We start from the raw sequence: 24,439 nt of genomic DNA on the forward strand, positions 1-24,439 counted from the left end.
TTAAAATCCACCCAGTGGCCCCCAGCCATGGGCAGGGACCCCTCCCACTGTCCCAGCTGCTCCCAATGTCCAGCCTGGCCTTGGGCACTGCCAGGGATCCAGGGGCAGCCCCAGCTGCTCTGGGCACCTGTGCCAGGGCCTGCTATTGAGATAATGGTTTATAAATATGAATTTGACAGCCAAAGGAATTGCAGTTGATAAAGTGCCCAGTGTATTAAGACATCCAGGGAAGGGCAGGCATTGAAATTCTCTCCGCTTTACTAATGCTGTGATCAGGAATTAAATCAGCTTTTCATGTCATCTCTTCCATCAGCATTATACAGAACAATAAGTTGGAAGCCTTCAGTAAGGCTTGGTGGCAACCAATGTAGGAGAAAGGGATTTAGGAGGTTCCAGTACCTGGAGGGCTCCAGGAGAGCTGGAGAGGGATTGTTCATTAGGAATGGGAGTGGCAGGGCAAGGGGGAATGGGTTCCCACTGAAAGAGAGGAAATTTAAGTGGGAGATGAGGAGATGAGGATGTTCCCTGGCAGGGTGGGCAGGGGCTGGGATGGAATTGCCAGAGCAGCTGGGGCTGTCCCTGGATCCCTGGCAGTGCCCAAGGCCAGGCTGGACATTGGGAGCTCCTGGGACAGTGGGAGGTGGCCCTGCCATGGCAGGGCTGGGAATGGGTGGGATGTGAGGTCCTTCCCAATCCAAACCAGTCTGGGATTCTGTGATTCCAAGGGAAGTGAACACCTTGGCATTGCCCCTGTGCCCACATCCACACCTGGGGATGCCTCCTGCTCCTGCTGTGCCCAGCTGTGATGGGAGCAGCCCCACATCCTGCAGGGCTGCACTTCCAACTGATCCCTACAGAAAGCATCTTTTACTTCTCAGAAGGGATTTTCAGTTTGCACTCTGGCTCCTGTGTTCAGAGCCAGTTCCAGAGGGCTCCACACACCAAGGGGCCCAGCAGCACCCAAACCTACGTGGAGCTGAAGTCTGCCCAGTTGTTGGCTGCTGCAGGAGCCTCTGGAGGGGCAGGAGCTGCCAGGGCAGTGGAGCTTTCCTGCACAGACACTTTGGGAGCTGCAGAGGGCTCGGCCACGGGCTTGGCAGAGGTTGGAACTTCACTGTCCGGAATTTTCTCTGCGTAGTTCGCAGGGAACCATCCAGTTTTCCCCTTCAGCTCTCCACCAAGCCACCCTGGCTCTCCAGTCTGGCTTTCATCCACCTGCAGACACAGGAAGTCAGAGAGTTAATAAATACACCCTGCAAATGGAAATTTTACAGAAAAGAACCCATGTCCTCCACACTTTTTGCAATGCAAGAGGCCTTGACAACAGTTTTTTCTTTTTTCTTTTTTTTCACACTAAAATCACAGAACCATGGAATGTTTTGGGTCAGACGGGACCCTAAAACCTGTCCTGATCCAGCCCTGCCCTGGCAGGGACACCTCCCACTGTCCCAGCTGCTCCCAATGTCCAGCCTGGCCTTGGGCACTGCCAGGGATCCAGGGGCAGCCCCAGCTGCTCTGGCAATTCCATCCCAGCCCCTGCCCACCCTGCCAGGGAACAATTCCTGCCCAACATCCCAAGATCCAGCCCTGCCCTCTGCCCCTGGCAGCCATTCCCTGGCTCCTGGCCCTGCAGCCCTTGGCAATTGTCTCTCTCCAGCTTTCCTGGGGCTCCTTCAGGCCCTGCAAGGCCACCCTGAGCTCAGCCCAAAGCTTCTCCTGGCCAGGCTGAACAATGGCAGCTGGGCCAGCCTTTCCTGCCAGCAGAGCTGCTCCATCCCTCTGCTCATCCTGGAGCCTCCTGTGGGCTCTCTCCAGCAGCTCCAGCTGCTCCCTGGGCTGGGCCCCAGGGCTGGGGCAGCTCTGCAGGTGGGGTCTCACCTCAGGGGGCTCAGGCACAATCCCAATCCCTTTCCTGATCCTCTGGCTGGGGCAGCCCAGGGCAGGGATGGATCCCAATCCCAGGACTCCTCAGAGGAGGTGCTGACAAATTCCTTTGCCTCGGGCCATTTGTTGTTACCCCCTGGAATTTGCATCCACCCTCTCTTTTGGTGCAAACCAATCCCTTATTCCTGCTTTTTTTGGGTCCCCCTCCTGTCTCTCAGCCCTTGGCAATCCCACAAATTGAGGCACTTCGTGCTTGACCGCTTCCATGAGCTTTTCCTGCAGTGCAGAGCAAAATTTCCACTGCAGCAGAGATGGGGAAGCAGCAGGATGGGAGAGGGAAGGGCACAGCTGAGGGTGGATGGGGGAAAAAGGGATTAAAGCAGCGAGGTTGAATCATCCACACAGGGATCAGTCACCCCAGCCAGGCTCAGGAACTGCAATCAGCACACACAGAAGGAACAAACAGCACTGCAAAGGCAAATCTGGGCTGGGGAGATGCTCTAAAAAGAGCATCTGGGAGGTGATCCATGGGCTTACAGAAACCACTGGGATTCTTCAGGCATAAGGGAAAAAAAAAACAACCAAAAGGTTTTAGACCCATCCAATTAATGCCTCTTCAAGAGAGGATTTGAAGCTGTAATAATTCTAAAACTGCCTATGAGGATACTCAGACCTCTGCTTATTCAACACAATTGAGTTCTCTATGCACACTCATGAAAAGATACTTTGAAGGATAATTTAAACTTCATGATTCATATCAGCTCTGGTTTCTTTTTCATCTAAAATACAACTCACATCTGGTTTTGCAGCACTGCACAGAAATTTTAAATACATTCCTTTAATCTTTTTTAAATTATATTGTTTCAATTTCCTTAAATTTTTACACCCACCATCCACAAATCCCAAAAACAATCCCGGATTATTTTTTTCCAAAATACAACCAGACTTTAAATGTATACCTAAATAGTGAATTACAGTGTGTGGGAGGTTGTTTTCATTTATTCAGCTGTACTTCAGACCCACAGCTGACAACTCCTTAATTCTGTGGATCACAAAGAAGATTGATTCCAACTCCAACAATCAATAACTACCATTAGAATTCATTGTAGATTTTTCAGGGAAGAATATCTGTTCCTGCCCTAAAGCTTGGTTGAGCTATAGCCAGGATTAAAATCAATCTAAACTTACAGTGGAAGAAATTGAAAGTACATTGAAAGGATAAGATAATTCAAAAGTGGCAGAATTAAAAAGTCAGAGCAATTGTATAATCCATGGCACCAGACCCAGTGGTGCCACAGGCTCTCCCCAGCAGTCAGGCAGAGCAGAGCCCTCCCCAAATGGCAAATCCTTTTCCTTCCTGGATAAATCCTCCTCCTCCTCCTCCTGCTCCTTGGTTCCCTCAGCCTGGGCTCAGGGTTCTGCCCAGGATCAAGTGTTGACACTCTTGGAAAGATCATTCCCAAGCTCTGGTAAAGGCCCAGCTCCTGTGACAGAATGAGCTCTGCAGTCCCATTCCAGCCCAGATCCCAGCTCAGATCCCAGCTCAGGATCCCAGCTCAGGATCCCAGCTCAGGATCCCAGCTCAGGATCCCAGCCCAGATCCCAGCCCAGGATCCCAGCTCAGGATCCCAGCTCAGGATCCCAGCTCAGGATCCCAGCTCAGGATCCCAGCCCAGATCCCAGCTCAGGATCCCAGCTCAGGATCCCAGCCCAGGATCCCAGCTCAGGATCCCAGCCCAGGATCCCAGCTCAGGATCCCAGCCCAGGATCCCAGCCCAGGATCCCAGCTCAGGATCCCAGCTCAGGATCCCAGCCCAGGATCCCAGCCCAGGATCCCAGCCCAGGATCCCAGCTCAGGATCCCAGCTCAGGATCCCAGCCCAGGATCCCAGCTCAGGATCCCAGCTCAGGATCCCAGCTCAGGATCCCAGCTCAGGATCCCAGCCCAGATCCCAGCTCAGGATCCCAGCCCAGGATCCCAGCTCAGGATCCCAGCCCAGATCCCAGCTCAGGATCCCAGCCCAGGATCCCAGCCCAGGATCCCAGCTCAGGACTGGGATCCAGCCCTGGGCTCTGTGGCACCTCCTGCCCACTGGCCCAAAATGGGTCAGAACTGGGGTTCCAGTGTGGGACAGCTCCATTTGTGAGAGGACAGGTATCCAGGGAACAGGGATTTGGTGGGACAGGAAGCTCCCAGCTGGAGTTCAGCTCCACTGATGTCTCCAGGCAGCCTCTCCTTGATCTGAGCTTGCCAATTGCTCTTTTCCAAGGAAAGGCAGTGCTGGGACCTTTGGAACCACAGGACAAACATGGGAGGGCTGAGGCAGGAGCCAAAGGCAGCATCAAAAGCAAACCCTTGGTCCAGGGGTTGTGAATTACTTTTGTTAACAAGCTGGGGTTTGTTAATTTGACCCCTGGTGGGTTCAAACCACCCTGGCAGCACTTACCCACTCCCTTCTCACCTCCAGGGGAAGCAGGGATGCAAAGCAAGGCACGGTTACAGCTCAGCCCTGAGCACAGCAGCCCTTTAAACCCCTCCTGCAGGGCAGCAGAGCCCCCAGGAACCTGCTTTAATTGTGGTCAAAATAACTTCAATAAAGGCAACAGAGAGGAGTGACCCTGCTGGGGCTGAGGGGGTTAAAATCGAGCCCATGAGCAACAGGTAACAACAGCTGGATGGTCTCAAAGTCTTTATTTAAGGTATGTGTAGTGCTCCTTAGAATTACATATTCTCAGGGAAAATCTTATTTCCCTGCAAATGTCTCTTTAAAAATTATTTCAGTGCTCTTTAGAACTGTGTGTTTTGGGAAAAATGTTATTTCCCTGCAAATATCTATTTAAAAATGATTTCAGTGCTCCTCAGAATCACATATTTGAGGAAAAATGTTATTTTCCCTGCAATTACAGGGATAAATATGTGCAGAACTGCCTAGAACCATGTATTTTAAGAGAAAAAAAAAAAGGTTATTTTCACTGCAAATCTCTATTTAAAAATGTGTAAAATGCTTCTTAAAATCACAACTTTTGGGAAAATTGTTATTTTCCCAGCAAGTCTCCCTAAGTGATCACTCCTGCCCACAGAATGTGAACCCAGGGACCCCCCATTTCCCAGGAAAAGCCTCCAGAGTCTCCTCTCCAACACCATTTCCTGCTGCAGCTTTACAACCTCTTGTATCCTCACTCCAGAGCCAGGATTCACTTTGGATTTTCCAGAAGCCCATTCCAAGGTCACAAACACCCAATAAGTAAAAAACCCAACCCCAAAAGGTTCAATCACCAGAACAGGTTTTTTTAAAAACAATAACCATGACAATTTAGGGGAGTCTACAATGTGGATTTCTCCAAAACTCTCTGTTACTGAACTGAACTAAAATGTAAAAGCTCTTAAAACCAATTTTGTTGGGTAGAACCCTGCTGGGAATACACTTCCCCCAGTGAATAATATATAAGAATTCCCCCAGGGATTTTTATTCTGCATGATAAGAACACAGCAATGATTAATTGGTATTAATATCCACTTAATCCCTGCAGCCATTAATCAGGGAATTATAATTTAGAGAGACAAAAGCAAACCTTGCTTCGGAGTTGGACACAACACACTGACAACATCCCAGAAAAACTGGAAGTTATTCTCTATCAACACACCTGCAAACAGTTTTTTGGGATTGGAAGTTTCCTTCCTTGCAATATAAAATTGAAATCACTCATGGCAGAAGCTGAAGGGTTTTCCCAAGGAACATCCCAATCCCTGCTTACCATGACGATGTCTCCAGGCTGGATGGTGATCTCATCGTGGCTTCTGGATTCAAAAGGATACAGAGCTCTATAATACACTATTTTTACATCCTCCTGAGCAGAAATGGTTAGAGGAGCTTTCTCTGAGCAAAGGAAACAAACACACAGATACAGAGAGAAGAAATCAAACCACCTGAATTCTGAACACTTGGAAAATGGGAGACAAGAATCACCAAACCTGGCAGGGTCTGCTGAAGCACCTTATTCTCTTTTTGCACAAGGGAAATATAAAAATTGATTATTTAAATACAATTTTCTTATTATTATCTCCTCTAAACAGCAGGGGAAATCACAGAAACACGGAATGGCCTGGGTTGGGAGGGGTCTCAAAGCCCCTCCAGTGCCAGCCCTGCCATGGCAGGGACACCTTCCCCTGTCCCAGGGTGTCCAACCTGGCCTTGGGCACTGCCAGGAACTGGGAGTCCACAGCCCCTCTGGGCAGGATTTAGTCATCAAAGTGATGCAATCCTTTGGACAAATATTTAAACCAGATTTATATTCCCAAACAGTTCTCTTGTGTATCCAAGGCACTTAAGAGGGAAGCAGGATTCCCAAAACAGACAAAAATCAGGATACAATGCACAGAAAAAGCTCTCAGCTGAAAGTGGCTGTGTGGAGAGCAGAAAAGGGGGGGATTAAATCTTAGATTTCAGGTCATTGGTTCAGTGAGCAAAGGAAGGCAGGAAAGGAAAAGGGTGACCAAATGATGTATTATTTTATTATTATTATTTTTATTATTTTATTATTATTGTTCTTACTCTGAAAAATCCCAAGGCATGTATCCCCCACCAAAATAAAAGCTACAGGAACAGTTTTTGACATCTTGCATCCAGCCCCTCCCAGCTGTGCTTCCCCCTCTGCTCAACACCTTTGGGGAGAACCATTGCTGGAGTCTGGAGCTCCATCCATGCCTTCTTTACTTTACCAAGACTCACAATGCAGCCCTGAACACCACCTTGTTCTGTGTTAAATGGGAAAAGAAAAGAGAACTGAGCTGTCCCAGAGCATTCCCTGCTGTTGGACCTTACCTGCATTGGACCACGGAGCCTGGCCGGGCTTGTTCGGCTCCTGGTGGGGCTGGAAGAGTTTACTCAGCTTCTCCTGCATTTCCTGTTTCCCCTTATCCTCACTTTCCTTCTTCCTGGGGAGTTCTTCCCTTTTTTGTTTGTCATCTTCTGGGATTTTTTTTTGCCACTGTGCTTCTTCCTCCGGCTGTCCCCGCTCCGGCCGCGGTTTGTCCTGGATCCGCCTGGGGGACAATGGGGGTTAGAGCCACTCAAACCAAAACCTCCAAAGCTTTTGGGTCATCTCCAGCACCAAGTGTCCTCTTGAGGGTTTTTCCATATTTTGGTGAGTTATCAACCACTCCTCAGCATCTCCTTACCCTGGGAATAATTCCCAAAAATCCAAAACTCGTGGAATGGCTTGGGTTGGAAGGGAGATCCAACCCAAGGTAAGACTCCAAACAGCCAATTCAGAAAGAGAAAAGCAGGAATCAGAGCACGTGGCCATCCTTATCCTCATGCTGAGGAGCAAGGAGAAGGATTTGCAAGTTTTACACAGCACTCCAGAGAGTTATTTGGAATATTTCCCATTCCCAACTGCCAGAGTTAACAAGTCCTTCCCCTCCACCAGAGGACAAGACATCAAGAAATGAAGAAATGTTCTCTGCTGGAAACAATTTGCCCCAGTAAAGCTAACTCTGAAGATCTGAAGGATGCCCAGTGTACTCCAGTCTGTTCCATGGCCTATTCCACCCCTGGAATTTCTCCAGAATTCGAGACAAAGGCCTGAGAAGCAGCTGCTCCTCACACACTTGGTGTGATACAAAGATCAGACTTTGTCCAAGGACACTGTGAATTTCTGATCAAAAACAGTGCCAGGAAAAAAAAAATAATTCATGGAATCCTGGAATCCCTGGTGCTGGAAAAGCCCTCGCAGCCCAGGGAGTCCCAGCTGTGCCCGATGCCCACCTTGTCCCCAGCCCAGAGCCCTGAGTGCCACGTCCAGCCCTTCCTTGGGCACCTGCAGGGATGGGCACTGCAAAGCTCCCTGGGCAGCCCCTGCCAAGGCCTGAGCTCCCTTTCCATGGGCAAATTCCTGCTGCTGTCCAACCAGTCCACTTCCCAAGCACTAGAGGACACAAACCCCATCTGCATCCCTGCAAGTTTTGGGCAGACAGGAATATTTTCCAGGAGATGCCAGGGGAGGTGTTACATTTAGGGCTCCATTAAAGCAGTTTGTTACCTCTGAGCTTCTTTTTGCTTTTCCAGCTCCACTGTCTTCCTTTCCTGTTCCTTCTGTTTCAACCTCTCAGCTTCCAAGCTCTTCTGCTTCTGGAGCTGCTGTTTGTTATGGATTTCTCTCAGCTCCTGGATTACAAAAAGGCAAAGAGGTGTCAACATCCACCCTGTGAATCAGAACTGAGGGCCCCAGAGAGTTCCCTGTGAGGGGACAACACCTGGCAGTGCTTGGGGATCCCCCAAACTCACACTCCTGCTAAATGCAAATATTTCAGGCTCATTCCCAGGGTCTAGGAACCACCTCCTGATTTCCTATTTTTATCCATTAAAGGGTTAGGAGACCAGAAAACCTTTAAATGGGACTCTGAAAAATGGACAAAGCTTAATCTCAACAGTCACTTCTGGTTTGTTTGCTGGTTTATGGAATTCATTTATTAAATTCCATACACAAATCTGCCCTCTCAGCTCACTCTTAATCAGTTTCATTTGCCAATTAATGCTGATTTACTGAAGAACCTTCAAGGCTGGTTTATATGCAGGAGACTGAAATCCTAAAGGAATATCTTTGAGATGAATTGTGGTACAGAGTATTCATTCACATATAAGTCAATTTTTCTTCAATTGCTTGAAAAAATTAGAATATAAATAATAATAATACCATAATATTTTCCTCAAAATTTGTTCACTGCATTAACATTCTCTGTATTAACCTATTAACACAAATCCAACTTTTATCTGGGATTTCTTTGTAGAACCAGGAATTCTGCATCTGAACTCAGCATTACAGGAGAAAAAAGGAAAATTTGCCTATGGGCACTGAGGTTTTTCACTGAAAATAGTTCACTTCAAAAACTGTTATCTTTTCATGAAAACACAGTCCAGGTGAAATTGAAACATTTCATCTTGGAAGTACTTGGATGTTTTTTCAGAAATTTACAGTCTACAAACCATAGGAAGTTTTCACGTAAAACTCCTCATGCACTGACCCAAATGAGAAAGTTGTGTAAGAGACAAAAAAGTAAATGGAAGGGATTCAATCCCACTGGATATAGGGATGAAACTTTCAAAAGGGAAGCTGATCCTTGTGGCCCAGGTCTCAGTTTTACTTCATTAATGCTCCTCAGTTTTAAATTCAATGAAAACTGAGCACAGCATCATTAAAATGAGAGTCAGTTCTCAGGGAAGTTGGATTTAAAGAGACATTTTAATAATTTAAGTTTTCCCCAGACATTTTAACACACTATTCCCTCCTGGCCAAGCTGATGTGCTGGGTCAGTGCTCTGTGAAAGGATTTTTCTGTGCCTTTTTGACAGAAAGACAACAGGACTTGGGATATTCAGGGATTACAATCCAAGTTTTCCATCAGATTTTCTCCCCTTGAGACAATCAGAGAACTGGATCCCAGAGGAAAGGAGGCTGCAGTTCTGTGCTCCCTGAAGCTTTTCCTTTCCTGCCCCATTCTCCAGCTCCCAAAGCCTCTGCTCTGGTCTTGGCAGCCAATTCCTCCCATCACCCCAAGCTCGGGGGATTGGGCAAAGGAAAGAAGCTGCCACCTCTCTCTCCAGCCTGGAATCACAGATTACAGCCATGTGTAGGGATTCTTCCCATCCAAGTGCTTCCTTTTTAAAAATTCTGAAAATCATGACCAAAACAGGCAATTTACTTAAACTCTCGAAGTTCCAGATAAGCAAGAGACAAAAATAACTCATTAGAACAGTGCCCAAGTTGCAATTCAAGGCACACTCCTGATGCAGGCACAAGGATTAGATAAAAATCCAATGCTAAACTCTCTGGTTTTGTTTTGGTGCTGGCACAAACACAGACCCAGTGAAATACTGCACACCCATCTGCTCATGGAAAGTGGGGCACACAGCTGGAGGAGGCTCCTTCTTCAGTGGGTCCAGCCTGAGCAGGGCATGCAGAGCTCTGGGAAAGCTTCAGCCCTCGCTGCCTCTGCCAGGAACTGGGAAAAAAATCTCAGCAAAACTGTTTCAGAGAGATGAACTCGTTCCTTGTGTGCCCTTGGGCAGGAGCAGCAGCAAGAAACTCTGGATTCTTCCATGTCATAGGAAATGGGAATCTGGTCCTTGAAGACTGGAGTCACATCAAGCCTTAAGCTTGGAGGGTCAGTTTAAATCCAGGGATCTCGGGCAGGAATTGTTCCCTGGCAGGGTGGGCAGGGGCTGGGATGGAATTGCCAGAGCAGCTGGGGCTGCCCCTGGATCCCTGGCAGTGCCCAAGGCCAGGCTGGACATTGGGAGCAGCTGAGACAGTGGGAGGTGTCCCTGCCATGGCAGGGCTGGGAATGAGATGAGCTCTGAGGTTCCTCCAACCCAGGCCATTCCATCATCCTAAAATAAACAAGTGACCAGTTCCATTTGATTGATACCTTTATTGATATTAATTATTAGATCTCTAGGCTGAGATTTTTTAAAGAGTACAGAAGTTTCATTTCTTCAACTCTGCTGCCAGGGAACAGGGACAGGAGGAGAGCTCAGGCCTCAGGCTGGGCCAGGGGAGGCTCAGGGTGGGCAGCAGCAGGAATTTGCCCATGGAAAGGGAGCTCAGGCCTTGGCAGGGGCTGCCCAGGGAGCTTTGCAGTGCCCATCCCTGCAGGTGCCCTTTGGGGACAGGGTTTGGGGTGGCACTGGGTGATCCTGAAGGTCCCTTCCCACCCTGAGCACTCTGGCATTCTGTGACTGCCCCTCCAAGAAAGCCAAGGAAGCTGAGCAAGGCAGAAATCCCCCAAACTGCACCTGATCTGCTCCTCCTGGCAGAGGAGTCCCACAATCTCCTCAAAAGATCCCTTCTACTCCTCACAAAGAATGTCTCCACAACTCTTTATCCATTGATTGAAACTAATTCTCCTGTTAAACTGCAAAATCATTTACCTCTAATCAAGGCATTCCTGGACTCCTGGCACATGCTGACAAATCTGTGCTTAATGGGAAACTTCAATTTTTAATTATCACCAGCTTGTGAAGTGCAATCCTTCAATATTTGAAAGACTGAATTTTGGGTGATTGGTTTGTTGGTTTTGGGGGATTTTTCTGCTGTTGTCACAATACCAAGACTGTTCACCCCTTCCCCATTTATGTTTGGGTAATTTATGATCAAACCAAATACAGGCACTAATTTTAGAATTAATATCCTTTGCTCCAATTTATCACTTTTAAAGGACTCCATTGAAAAAACTAATACCCAAGAGGCACAACATGCTAAGATGTATCCAAAAACCACATATGAAGAAAAAATTAAGCGAGGTTTAAACATCAAGGATTAACTGAGCAAGGATTAAACCATTCTATTTTCTTTGAAACATAAACTGTGCCCATTTTGTTTCTCCTGTGTCTGACTCTGCAAAGATTCTCCCCTTCCATCCTCCCTGTCTCAGACTGGGAGAGTCATCTTCAACTGAACCTTAAAACAGGGCCTCACTTTTAATTTTTCCTGTAATTATTAGTAACTCATATTTAAACAATCTATTTCTTGCTTATATTCAACCCCACCTTCCATCCTAAATTGGTTGATTTAATCCCAGTTGATCAACTTTCATAACAACTCCATCAATGTCTCTGTCACAGTGACTTTCCTGCTGAACACTTGTAGCACAATTTGTGACACCTTGCAGGAAACTGAGCATTTTTGGTCAGCTTTTAGGAGAACCCACCAGTGGAATTAGCAGATAAAGTACTTGAGGATTGGAATATTTTATGAAAAAATGAATGCTATTGGAAGTTTGTAACTACAGACTGATTTCCAGCTTCTCTCTGCAGAACCCTGACACTGCTGGTGCAGAAATACACCAAAAAATCCCAGTTTTAACAAAGACTGAGCAGTAAAGCATGAAACCACAAAACACAGGCAGCTGCACTCAGGGATAAGCAGGAGCACATAACCATTCTGGGTGGCAGTAGAAAATCAAGTCTCTTGTTCAAGATTTCAATTTCAACTCCTGATTCCAGCAGATTTGCTGACCCTGCCCTGCACTTCTTGCATGCAAAAGAACAGAAATTGGTAATTTCATTTTTGCAATCATAGATTTGGAATCAGGGTTCAAATTTCCTCCTGAAGAGACTCTGCAGATTAAATTGATTCAAACCCTGAGTTTGAAAGCTGAGCAGCATTTTCTTAAAAATAAAAATTAAATAAAATCCTCAACAAATTGATTTCAGAACTCCCCAAAGTGACATTCTTAATCATTCCAGTTCATTTCTTTCCCCCACAATCAGGTTAGAAAATAATTAACTGAATATTCAGGAAGGCTTAACGAGTCCTGAGTTACCTTCAGCTGATTATTGAAGATATCAATTTCCTGCAGTTTAGATCTGGTTTCTTTCTCCACCTCATCCAGCTGGTCCCGGAGCTGCTGCCGTGCCAGTTCCTTGGCTTCCAAGGCTCTTTTGATGGTGAGAAGGGAATCCCCTGGTTTGGAACACATTGTCAAGTCAGGATTTTCTTCCATGGAACAGTTTAGGTCACAGAAAGCAACATTTTCCCATTTGCACCTTGCAAGACACAAAGAGCAATTCCAGGGGATGCCACAGGGAGGGAAGGTGTCCTGCCCCAGCTCAGGCATGCCCCAAATTCTACTCACTGTGCAAACTGTTCTGCTGGACTTGCTTGAGCTGATCATTCAGGAGCTGTTTCTCTGGAATCAGCCTGCCCAGCATCTGCTGGGACTCCTGGACCAGGCAGGGAAAACAAGAACAGAAACAGGCACAAAGCTGAGTGAGGGACAACTTCAGCCATGAGACCTCTCATTTTCATTTCTGCTTTACTTTTTCCCTCACTGAATGATGGATTATTGCTTATTTCCCTGCTGCTGTATTATTGCTCTTATCCAAGCAGTGTCTGTGTGATATCCCAAACATTCTCTGCCAGTCCAGAAGAGTGGATATATCAAATTGATCTGATTCTCATTGAATATTGAGCCTGCCTTGGAATTACCCGAAACTGAGGGCAGAGAGACAAGGCTAAATTTGAGGAAATGTTCAAACAATCACTTATTAAATGTTTAAGTCTGATTTTAATAAATGTAACACAGAACCCCAGGATCCTGGTGCAGGAAAAGCCCTCGCAGCCCAGGGAGTCCCAGCTGTGCCCGATGCCCACCTTGTCCCCAGCCCAGAGCCCTGAGTGCCACGTCCAGCCCTTCCTTGGGCACCTGCAGGGATGGGCACTGCAAAGCTCCCTGGGCAGCCCCTGCCAAGGCCTGAGCTCCCTTTCCATGGGCAAATTCCTGCTGCTGCCCACCCTGAGCCTCCCCTGGCCCAGCCTGAGGCCTGAGCTCTCCTCCTGTCCCTGTTCCCTGGCAGCAGAACCCGCCCCCCACCCTGGCTGCACCCTCCACTAACAGTTAATAATATTAATAACAGTCTTAATGATTAGTAACTTAGGTCAGGAATAGAAAGACAAGTATTTACAGGAAGAGAAAACAAAGACTCTTTTTAAAGGAATATATTCTGACCAAAAGCCACGAAACACAAGCCCTGTGGGATGAGAATCCCCAAGTCCTTGATCTCTCCACTCGGAGCTCTTGGAAGAGGATTCTGATCTCTCTCACACTCAGCACATGGTTGGAAGGTTGTGAATTGCTGTGTTTACAGGGGTTCCTGCAGGACATTCTCCTCCTTTGGAGAATCCTATAAATGTATTTCCTGTAGGACCCTTGACCTTTCCAGAGCATGAAGTGCCACCTGACACATTTTCTGAAGCCTTGACCTCCAAGCTCAAGCAGTGAAAACACCTTCAACAGCACGAGGTGAAACAAAACCTGAGTATCAACGCCCTATCTTTCCCACAAACCCTGGAACCTCTCTGAGCATTGCAATTCTCTGGAATTGCAGGCTTTTGAGGAATCAAGAAGCTGACAGCTTCAATTTGTCATGGAGGATTGCAAATGACATCACTCAATGCTAAGAAGAAATGTCCCCTGATCCCTGAACACCAGGGCCCCTGAACACCCTGAGCCCCAGGGGTGTCCTGGACTCCCCATCCCTGGCAGTGCCCAAGGCCAGGCTGGACATTGGGAGCACCTGGGACAGTGGGAGGTGTCCCTGCCATGGCTGGGATGGGTTGGGCTTCAAAGTCCATCCCAATGCAAGTCATTCTGTGATCCCACAATTCCAAGTAAAGTTTTGATTTTGGTACCAAAAAGCCAGGATTGACAGCACTGCCATGGCTTTGGGCTGTCCCACTTTCCACCTGCCAGACCCTGATGGGGCTCTGCAGTGCCCAGCTCAGCTCTGAGCATTATGCAACAACTGCAGCCTCCTGTGAGCTCCTTATGTTCCAGAAAATACCCTGAGACAGCACACAGCACAATCAGGGACTTTAGGAATTCACAAGTAGCAAAGCAGCAAAATTGAGATAAACTACAGATTGGATTATGAGGAGCTGCATGTGTCCCTCACTGTTCAGCTGCAGGGCCTGACACAGCAGCAGAGCTGTCCCAGCTCCTCAGGGAGATCCCAAAAGCTGGATACTCTAATCCTACCCTGCACTGGGGCAGCCTCTCCTCCAGTGCTGGGGACAGCTCTGGGGGGCTCCAGAAAAGATCAGAAGCTGTTGGAAAGTGTCCAAAGGAGGGAGCCGGGGATGGGGAAGGGTCTGGAGGGGCCCCACGAGGTGACTGGGTCAGTTCAGCCTGGAGGAGCCTGAGGTCAGAGCTCCCCGGGGCTGCAGCTCCTCCCGAGGGGCAGCGCAGGGACAGCTCCGGGCTCTGCTCCTGCCACAGGGACAGCAGCAGGGAGTGGCTGCAGCTGGCCCAGCAGGGATTTAGGTTGGCTTTTAGGGCAAGGCTCTTCTTTCCCCACAGGCTGCTGGCACTGCCCAGGCTCCCCAGGGAATGGGCACGGCCCCGAGGCTGCCAGAGCTCCAGGAGCATCCAGGGATGCCCAGGCTGGGCTTGTTGGGGGGTCTGGGCAGGGCAGGGGGGCACTGGGGGATCCTGGGGGTCCCTCCAGCTCAGGATATTCCTGAGTCCATTCTGGGACTACTGGGAAACAGCAACATACACAATATATAAGCTTGCTGTGGTGGGAGGTTCCCTGCCCATGGCAGAGGGTGGATGAGCTCTAAGGTCCCTTCCAAACCCAACCCCTCTGTGTTTCTGTGATTCTGACAATGCTGCAGATCAACCAAGCAGCAGAATGGGCATCAACATCAAGTAGAAGTTCTCCTTCTCCAAGTACAGAAAGCACCACAGGACAGCATTTGAGGGTGGAATGTGATCACAACATCAGCTGCTTTGTTTGTAAAGGCCAGAACACTTCCAAACATCCCAGATTACTCAATGCACGAATAGTTTGGGGAGTGTGTAAGGACAGAGAATGCCAAGGGATCAGGAAGGTCAAGTCCTGTTTCCTGAAAGCACAGACAACCACGGAATAAGCATCTAGCCAAGAACAGCCACCACATGGATCCCACATCCCTTCCTCGTACTGAAGGAACACATGAAAGAAATTAACGGCATCAGAAACTCTGGAAATTGGTGCAACAAGAAATGGCCAAGAGTTGAGTCATGTCCCACATGGCAGGGGAAATCAAAACCCAGCTCCTGCCCCTTGGACAAGTGAAAATTCTCTTTTCAAAGTTCAGCAAGGAGCTCAGTGATCCCTGCAGGAACTGAGCAAGCCCCACACTGCACAAACGTGTTTCAAACACTGCCCAGGTGCTGGGAGAGCAGGATCCTTCTGAGCACCCCTGCAACTGGCACAGCTCCTCACCACCAGGATTAACTGGGACACCACTCCTTCCACAGGTTAAATGAAACTGCAGCTTGGAAGTAATTAATAGGCTGAAGAATAATTACTCCTTTGAATTAACTCATCTTCCCACAGGAAGTGTCAGATGTATTAAACTAAACTCCTTCCAATGAAGATTTATCACCCTACAAAGAAAATGACAATATTGACTTTTTAACCTATTTGAGAGTTTAGAGGATGAAAATCTCCTTTTTTAAAACTCATTTACATCTTTAGTCTGTCCTCTACAGATGAGACAAGAAAATTTACAGGATATTTGAAAAAAAAAAAAAAATTGTTTTTCAGGAAAAAGCTCAAAGGTTCTCCCTAGACAAAATGTGTCCTTTCCTCCTAAAGTAGAGACATTTTCTAGGATCACAACTGGGATAAAAACACCTCAAGTGACACTAAGAAATATCAGTGGTGGAGATCAATGAGAGCAGACATCACCACACAGCTATTGCTGCCAAACCACCTCAAAGCCCAGAACCCAAGAGAACAAAATTTTTCTGGGAAAGCAGGAGTGAAGCTGGGATGGAAAAGCAGGATTAGGTTTTACACCTCAGCTCCCTAAGTGTGAGATTCTTTGTGGTGGTACAAACACACTGAGAGCCCCCATGACCAGCCAAGAATTAATTTCAAGCCCTATAAAGTATTGAATAAAGAGAAAAATTCCTCAGTTAACTACTACAGCCCATTGAAAAACCCTTACAAACGATAAGAAGTATTCTTTCACTAAAGGCAGACACCTGCTCAACTCCAGCTCTGATGTGACAGAATTTTACATCAATAAGAAAGGCAAATGGACCAACAACTCCCTGCTTTCACTAGGAACTTCCATTCTGAAAGTTCATTATTTTTTATAATTAAAAAAAAACATCAACAAGCCACTTCACTGCAACCAGTTCTTTCCTCCAACACACAAACAGCAAAATTTACACAGGACAATTTCCTTCTCCTGATCCCCAACAACACCTGCAGCCAAAGCTCCCCACAGCAGGAGGATGAAGGGATAATCCAAGACAAACCTTCAAGTGTAGGAAGCAGTTCCTAGACACCTCTGAAGGACATTAATTTACAGGAATGACTAATTGTCTACAGTGAGCCTTTAAGTGTGAGGAACAGCTCATTCCAGGTTTGCTCAGGATATTGATGTTTTTGAGGAGATCAAGATTCAAGGCTAAGCATAAAATGAGAGAATGTTTTCTCACCTGTAGCTGCTGCTGCAAATGGGTGATTTCTGCAATTCTGAGCTCTCTGGATTTATTTGTACTTTCTATTTCTTGTCTTTGGGTCGACAGCCGACACCTGATATCCTGAAGCTTCCCCTCCAACTGATTTCTCTTATCATTCTTTAAAAAAAAAAAAAGAAAAATATCTATTTTATAATGTGAGGTTTTTTTTAATGTTTGATTGTGCAAATCTGGATCTAAAAACTACTTTTATTCCATATTTAAAACAGAAATTCTAGACAACAAACACAGCCAGGGCACAGTCACCACCACGCTGTGCTCGTGTGTTTGAGCTGTGCCATCACCACTCACAAGAGCTTCCAGTTCAAATTCCAGGGTTTTCTTCTTTGCCTTCAGCACCACGATGTCCTCCTGCTCCTTGTTCCTCTGGTTCAGCAGCTCCTGCCGCCGGTTGCGCTCCCACTCCAGCTGCCTCTGCCTCTCCAGCTCCCGTTTGGCAGCCTGCAGATTCAGAAAGAAACATCTGGCATTTCAAATATTCATGTTCTGATATTCACTTCGAACTCTGGTACAAGCTGAGGGCTGCTCTGTGCTCTGCACACACAGATTGCTCGGTGGTTGCAATGCTTCCCTGCACAGCAGAGGTGACTGAACAGAAAACCTCTCTCTTTTCCTGTTTCCCAAGATCCAGTTTGCTGATTTAACAGGTTGTTTAATACTAGGACTGGGAGAACTCTCCAGGACACATTCAAATCTCTTGTCAACCTCCAACTTTAGATCTTCTGTAGCTTTGCAAAGCACAGCCAAGTGTTTCTGTGCTGAACCTATTGTGGCTTGGCAATGGGAGAAAAAAGGAGATTTTTGGGTTAACCAGGGTGTGTCTCCTTTAACAAACTGAAGGCCAGGTTGGATGGTGCTACCCCTGCCCATGGCAGAGGATCTTTAAGGTCCCTTCCAACCCAAACTATTCTGGGACTTTGTGAAATGAAAATCACAAAATGCCAAAAAAGTTTTTCTTCATTCATTCGTGCACCTCTTAACATCAAATATAATAAATAATAATAATAATTGTTATTAAAGGAGTGAGAGGTCAGGAGGGTGTTGTCCTAGCTGTCAATGTCTCAACCATTCATTTCACAGGACAAATGAAGCAAACCCCACCCATTCCTTGTCTTTAACACCCCAGAAATTTGAATTCCTGCTTTAAGAGTTTGCTCCCCACCCTGGCAGCAGCACACTGAGTGCCTGGCACACAACTGGATCCCCCCAAGCCGGGGCACAACTCCTCCCTGTGCTCCCCTGGCTTACCTCTCTCCTCTCAATTTCCTTCCTCCTCTCCTCCTCGCGCTGCCGCTCCAGCTCCCGCTGTTTCTCCAGCTGCTTCTCCAGCTCCAGCTGCCGCTTGCGCTCCTGCTCCTGCCGCTCGCGCTCCTTCCTCTCCTGCTCGGCCCTCTCCAGCTGGGCCAGCCGCTCCTGCTCCTTGCGCTGCTGCTCCAGCAGTGCCTGCCTGCGCTTCTCCAGCTCCAGGTTACCCCGCTCAAAGTTCTCCCGTTTCTTGTCCTCGAACGTCACTTTGTGCAGGGAAACACGGGGCCAAAGGACAGTTACGCTCTGCCACGGGCCTCGAAACAAACCAACCACAGAAACCCAAAGGAATCCTAGCACTGTGAATCAACCTTCCAGCAGGAGAGGATGCACCTCCCCGCCAGGGATAACAGCTCCACAGGCCAGCCTGGGGTTTAGCATTAGCACTGACATTGCTGAGCCCCTCAAAGCCACATCCTCAGCAAAACAAGGAGGGAATTTCCATTCCCGTTCCTCAGGCCTCCAGCTTTCTCCACAAAGCTCAGCAAGTGGGGATAATTTAGACAAACCAGCTGATCCTCCATGAGGACATGGATCTGGAATTCCTCTGTACATTGGATAATAGCAGCAGCCCAAGAGCCAACACTCCCATTAGTGCAGAAAAAAGAATTCATCTGCTGACATCATCAAAAGGCCATTATGCAAATGACCAGAACTAATTTAAAGTTGCTGTTCTCATTAGATTACTCATTACTGTCAGGAAGAGAAATGGTTTAGGTTCTTGAGCAGCTGAGGCCAGGAAGTCTGGATTCCTGCAGATCCACATCCTCACCACCTACTGTCCTAAAAGAACAGCCTCACTTCCAGCACACCCTCTGCAGTCCCAGGCACTGCCCCTCCTTCCCCTCCCTCCAAATGATTCTTTCACTTCCCCTTCTGATCCTTTTCATACCCTGTGTCCCATTCCCACAGCCCAAAGCCCAAATCTCTCTCCCTTGTGTGGCCAGCTTGGGCATTTTTGGGATGCAAGGCCAGGGAGAACCCACACTGCCTTCCACATGTGCACAGCTGGACACATGCCCAACATCTGCTGAAACGGCTGAATTCTTCTTTTCCAGTTTGTGCCCCTTTCCAGCTGCCAATTCCCTCTTCCTTTAGCTCTTTTCCTGGAACTGCTGAAGTCTGTAGTAAGCCCCACACTGTTACACAGACCCCAAGGAAACTGGAAGGTCTCTGTGGGAATACTGGGATCTTTCACAGATTTGTGATCAGCCAAGCTTTGCTCCACCTAAGCCAGAGGATGAAGGCAGCAGGAATTTTTCCTTGCAATTCCCTGTGCCAGGGCTGCAAAGGGCTGGGGAGTGCAGGAGATGAGGAGCCTGAAGGCTCTTCCCATCTCCAGTGCTTCCAACCCCAAGGATCAGGCACAGGAATGAACTGGACCCAGCAATGTGCCTCTGACCTGTCCCAAACTGCTCTGGAAAAACAACATTTCTCAGTCAGCCCATGTAACCTCCCAGGCTGTGACCTGATAGGAAAACCCCTCTGAGAACAGCACACTAAATATTTAAATATTTATTTATCCTGTTTTCCCTTGCTCACCTGGTAATTTCTTTTCCAGTTGCTGCTGTTCTTCTTCCAATGCTGGTTCTTCTGGTAACCTTTGGTCTACAGACACTGAACTGGCAGCAGAAACTCCACTGCCAGAGCGGACTCTTCTGCCAAGGAAACAGGAATTACAGGTGCTTAACAGAACCCAGGCCTACCCAAATTATTTCTGATTTAATGATGAGATCAAATTAAATGCAATGATGTAATGTTTAATGGTACTCGGTGTTCATTCAGTGCTGCCCAGAGGGTCTCACTCAGGCATTGCCTCAGGAGAACAGGATTTTCCAGGATCCCAGGAGCTGAGAACCCCAGTCCCAAATTCTGCTTCCAGATGGGTTCAACCCTGTCCCCAAGATCTCTCACTTGGGGGGAGATTTTTCCCCAGGCAGTCTGGGTTTGGGGAAATGCTGACTTTAACTACAACAAAAATAGCAGAGGCAGAGCCCACTATAGTCAAGCTAAAAGCAAGATCCCAGGTGGAATACACAAAACTTGGGAATCTTTAGGAGGATACCTGAAAAACATGGTATAAAAACACTTATTTCCCTTGCTGTTGCTGCCTTCCCTTCTATTTCTCCACAAAGTGAAATGGAGCAAGAGCAGTGATGGGTGACCCCACTGTTCCCAGACCCAGCTGTACCAAAAGAGATCTGGATTTGGTGCAGTGCAAATCCATACTGGAATTCCAAGACATTCCAACTGCTCCACAGGAGGATAAACCTGAACTTAAATCTAGATTTCTATGGCCAGACTGAGCAAATTTGGAGAGCGTGCCAGCATAAACACCCACCCAAACCCTGTTCTTACAGGCAGAAGGTGAGGGCTCAGTGTTCTGCTCTTGGCTCTCACAGAACCATCCCAAAGGAAATACAAAACTCAGGAGTGAGATTCCCAAGGGATGAGCAGTTACCTGAAGGAAGGTGGGATGTACTCAGGGGGCAGGGCAGGTGGCAGTGGCTGACCAGACATCGCTACATCAATGAGGTGCATAGCCAGGATAAACTCCTCAGCTGTCAGCTTCCCATCTTGATCAATGTCAGAGAGATTCCTTGTTAAAGGGAAGGGGCAAAGCAAGGAAATTATGAAATATTAAAAAACACTGGTCAAAGGCATTGTTTCAACATATACAGTTCTAAATTCATTCCATTTTTTTCACTATTTTTTCCACACTACTCTGCTTTTGCAAAACAAATGAAAAGCAAACTCCTATTTCCCCCATTTTTCATGGCTGTCTGTCTGAAATCCAGCCTTGCAGCCACTTCTCCTTCACCTGCTCTGAGTGCTGCCTGGAGCACGTGCCAGAGAAGGAGCTTTAACCACTGGAGCTCTCCTGAACATCCAAAAAACCAGCTCAGGTGTTTGGCAGAACTTTTAGGTTTGGTCTCCTTCCTCCCTGGAGGCTCCTATCTCACATTCCAGGGCACCCACTGGCAGTGAAATCAAAGCCACTGATGTTGCAGTCCTGACAAGCACCAACCCACCCTGGCACTATGCACATATTAAAAATGATGGAGTAATGTCTCTGGATGGCCCAAAGCAAAGCTCCAACAGAGGCACAAAATGCTTTTACTGCTGCTAAGGTGGTGTTGGATTAAATTAACAGCCAGGGACAGCAGCAGGGAGCGGCTGCAGCTGGCCCAGCAGGGATTTAGGTTGGCTCTTAGGGCAAGGCTCTTCTTTCCCCACAGGCTGCTGGCACTGCCCAGGCTCCCCAGGGAATGGGCACGGCCCCGAGGCTGCCAGAGCTCCAGGAGCATCCAGGGATGCCCAGGCTGGGCTTGTTGGGGGGTCTGGGCAGGGCAGGGGGGCACTGGGGGATCCCTGGGGGTCCCTCCAGCTCAGGATTTGTTTCTCCAGCATGCTGCACTGTAATCATGCAGGAAAATCTCCCATGATACTATGAAAATCAAAGTGAAATAAGTGATAAATTCTTTTGAAGTCCCAAGGCTCAGGAATTTGCTGATGGGATTCAAGTTTGGGAGACCATCACTCAACCCACACCTGTGACACTGAAGTAACTCCTCAGGCTGGAGCACAGGAAGAAGCCAGGAGCTTGGGAATGTGCCATGCACAGAAACTGCTGATCAGCTGGCAGATACCTGGGTGAGAACTCCCAGGACAGCCCAGAGGCTGAGCATCAGCTCCTCCCTTTGAGTGTCTGAGTCAGGGATTTCAGCCCCAGCTGACAAACCTCAGCCCAGACAGCAGCAGCCCCCCAGTAGGGCTCAGGAAAGGACCAGCAAGAGCTGGAATATCCCCTCCTTATCTCAGTGCATTGGCAGTTGTGAATATCCCCAGCTGAGCAAGTCCTGTCTGCAGCTCCTGGAGCGAGCTGGTGGCAGCTGCCTGCCCACACAAGCACTCCAAGGCTGGCAAAAGCAGAGCATTTCTTGGTTAATCATCTGCTGGGGGACTGGGTTGGTTTGTTTTTATCCCTTTGTTAGGAAACAGAGAAGGAAAGAGTGGTTTTTAATTTATAACACAACTCCCAGTGCTTAGCAAAGAGAACAAGTGCAGCTGAATGGCCTTGTCAGAGTGACTGCACCACTGCCATCCTCACACTGAGCCCCTGGGCCAGCTCCAACGCTTCTCAAGCAAACACTCCTAAAGGACAGAAGTTAATTAGGAACAACTTTCCATGGGGCAATAAAAACATAATAAAGTTCAGCAAACAACAAGCTGGAAGGAAAAAGGGAAGCTGAGACAAATCCTTTTAAAATCCATTATTGTAAAGGTCTCTAAGTCCAGCCCTTGGGAAATCAGCCCTCCCAAAGCCATGGAAAAGGCAGAGAAACCTCACAGAAAGTGTGGTTTGGGTGAAGATTCCTCTTCTGCCACCTGTGCAAAGGTAAATGTTTCCCTGGTGTTCTGTCAGGGGATGTGGAAGGCACAGGAACATCTGCTCTGCCTAAAAACCCAGCACTGAACCCCAACTTCCAAAACATCACACAAAAGGTGCTGCTGGTGCTCTTTTGGAATAATATTAATAAAGGCATAGAAGTGGAGGTTTTGTTTATAAAGTTACACATGACAAAGAGCAACGTGTGAATTATCAGTGGGACTGAAAATGGAGAAAACCCCAGGGACTCCAGTGCAGAGGTTTCAGAAGAATTTGTGTTTTGTTGGAAATGGAAACATTTATTTTACCATATTGTAGCCAGCTGAGCCTGGGGTAAACTTGACTGCATAAGAATCGTTCTTGCTTGGGGACCTAAAAGGGAAACAAATATTAACAAAATTAGCAAGAAATGTGACCAGCAGGAACTTGGCTCCCCCAAATAACCAAGAAAAAATACTTCACTTCTGCACAACCACAGAATCTCACGCTGGTTTGGGTTCTGAGGGACCTCAGAGCTCATTTCATTCCCAGCCCTGCCATGGCAGGGACACCTCCCACTGTCCCAGCTGCTCTCAGTGTCCAGCCTGGCCTTGGGCACTGCCAGGGATCCAGGGGCAGCCAAATCACTCAGATTAAAACCCAAGAAAGCTCTAAACCAGAGCCATGCACAGAACTGGTGAAATCAAGCCAGACTAGTCTCTCCCTGGAGCTGGACACTGCTCCCAGCAGTGGCTGAACCAAGCACTGGAAATGCTTGCATGAGTTTTCACAGAGCCCATTGGACTCTTTCCCAGAAACATTTCCCAGAGTCAACTTTGCAGAAAATAAAGGAAAGGTGGTGGTAAAATGATCCCAGCTGCAATGAATATTTGCTTCTAAACAAGACCATTAAGCACCTGGGAGATTCAAACAGGAAAACACTGATGAGTCTCTTCTCTGTGAACAGCACCCTCAGTGGCATGAAATTGGCTCTTACAGCTGGAAACAAGGAGACAACAGAAGCTGTGCCAGTACCTGTCAAGTGTCCACTCATGGTTTTGTCGTGGCTGTTGAAGAGCTGCCGGTACTTGAGCCGTGAGGACTGAGGCACAGCCCACTCTGCCACAGCAGGAGAGCTGCAAGGACAGCAGGGAGAACAGGGAGAATTGGAAATTCCATCTCAGGAAGGCAATGGCAACAATCACAGAGTCATAAATCACAGCAGGGTTTGGGCTGGAGGGACCTCAGAGCCCACCCAGTGCCAGCCCTGCCATGTCAGGGACACCTCCCACTGTCCCAGGAGCTCCCAATGTCCAGCCTGGCCTTGGGCACTGCCAGGGATCCAGGGGCAGCCCCAGCTGCTCTGGAATTCCTGTGCCAGGCCCTCAGCTCCCTCACAAGAGGCTGAAGTGCTGCACTGAGATCAAGTTTTACGCCTGAAAATGTTCTTTTCCCCAGTTTTGCTGTGAGGGTGGGGAGGTACTGAAGTGTCCCAGAGCAGCTGGGGCTGCCCCTGGATCCCTGGCAGTGCCCAAGGCCAGGCTGGACATTGGGAGCTCCTGGGACAGTGGGAGGTGTCCCTGCCATGGATGGGGTGGCACTGGGTGGGATCTGAGGTCCCTCCCACCCCAAACTATTCCATGATTGCATGATCTAATATTCCCAGCTATTCCTGAAACCACCACAGGTTTGACCTCTTGTCTGCAAACATTTATCACAATTCAGTCTCTTGGGAAATAATTTTTTTCCTAAGAGTTTTGTTTTTTTTCTTTACTGGCAGAGAATGAAGGAACCTAAATTGTTCAGAGGAGCTACAAGCTCTTACCTAAACATGTAACAGGAA

At 47.8% G+C, this 24,439-nt stretch overlaps 1 protein-coding gene across 9 annotated transcripts in view; it reads right to left on the reverse strand.

The window, feature by feature from the left end:
* The window catches only part of ITSN1 (intersectin 1), a 97,999-nt gene that overhangs the window by 34,981 nt on the left and 38,579 nt on the right, over positions 1-24,439 (reverse strand). For all 9 annotated transcript variants that reach the window (XM_086883891.1, XM_086883885.1, XM_086883884.1 and 6 more), the window contains 13 exons: positions 23,632-23,732; positions 22,926-22,989; positions 20,689-20,826; positions 19,770-19,885; positions 18,171-18,433; positions 17,214-17,363; positions 16,881-17,021; positions 12,519-12,606; positions 12,207-12,346; positions 7,926-8,050; positions 6,707-6,927; positions 5,640-5,761; positions 971-1,215 (listed from right to left, as the gene is read on the reverse strand). In XM_086883891.1, the coding sequence (XP_086740017.1) occupies positions 971-1,215; positions 5,640-5,761; positions 6,707-6,927; positions 7,926-8,050; positions 12,207-12,346; positions 12,519-12,606; positions 16,881-17,021; positions 17,214-17,363; positions 18,171-18,433; positions 19,770-19,885; positions 20,689-20,826; positions 22,926-22,989; positions 23,632-23,732 (1,914 nt within the window). The remainder of the gene's footprint in view (positions 1-970; positions 1,216-5,639; positions 5,762-6,706; positions 6,928-7,925; positions 8,051-12,206; positions 12,347-12,518; positions 12,607-16,880; positions 17,022-17,213; positions 17,364-18,170; positions 18,434-19,769; positions 19,886-20,688; positions 20,827-22,925; positions 22,990-23,631; positions 23,733-24,439) is intronic.

Source organism: Cyanistes caeruleus, chromosome 3 (assembly GCF_971803275.1).
Source record: "Cyanistes caeruleus chromosome 3, bCyaCae1.hap1.1, whole genome shotgun sequence".
Classification (NCBI taxonomy): Eukaryota; Metazoa; Chordata; class Aves; order Passeriformes; family Paridae; genus Cyanistes; species Cyanistes caeruleus.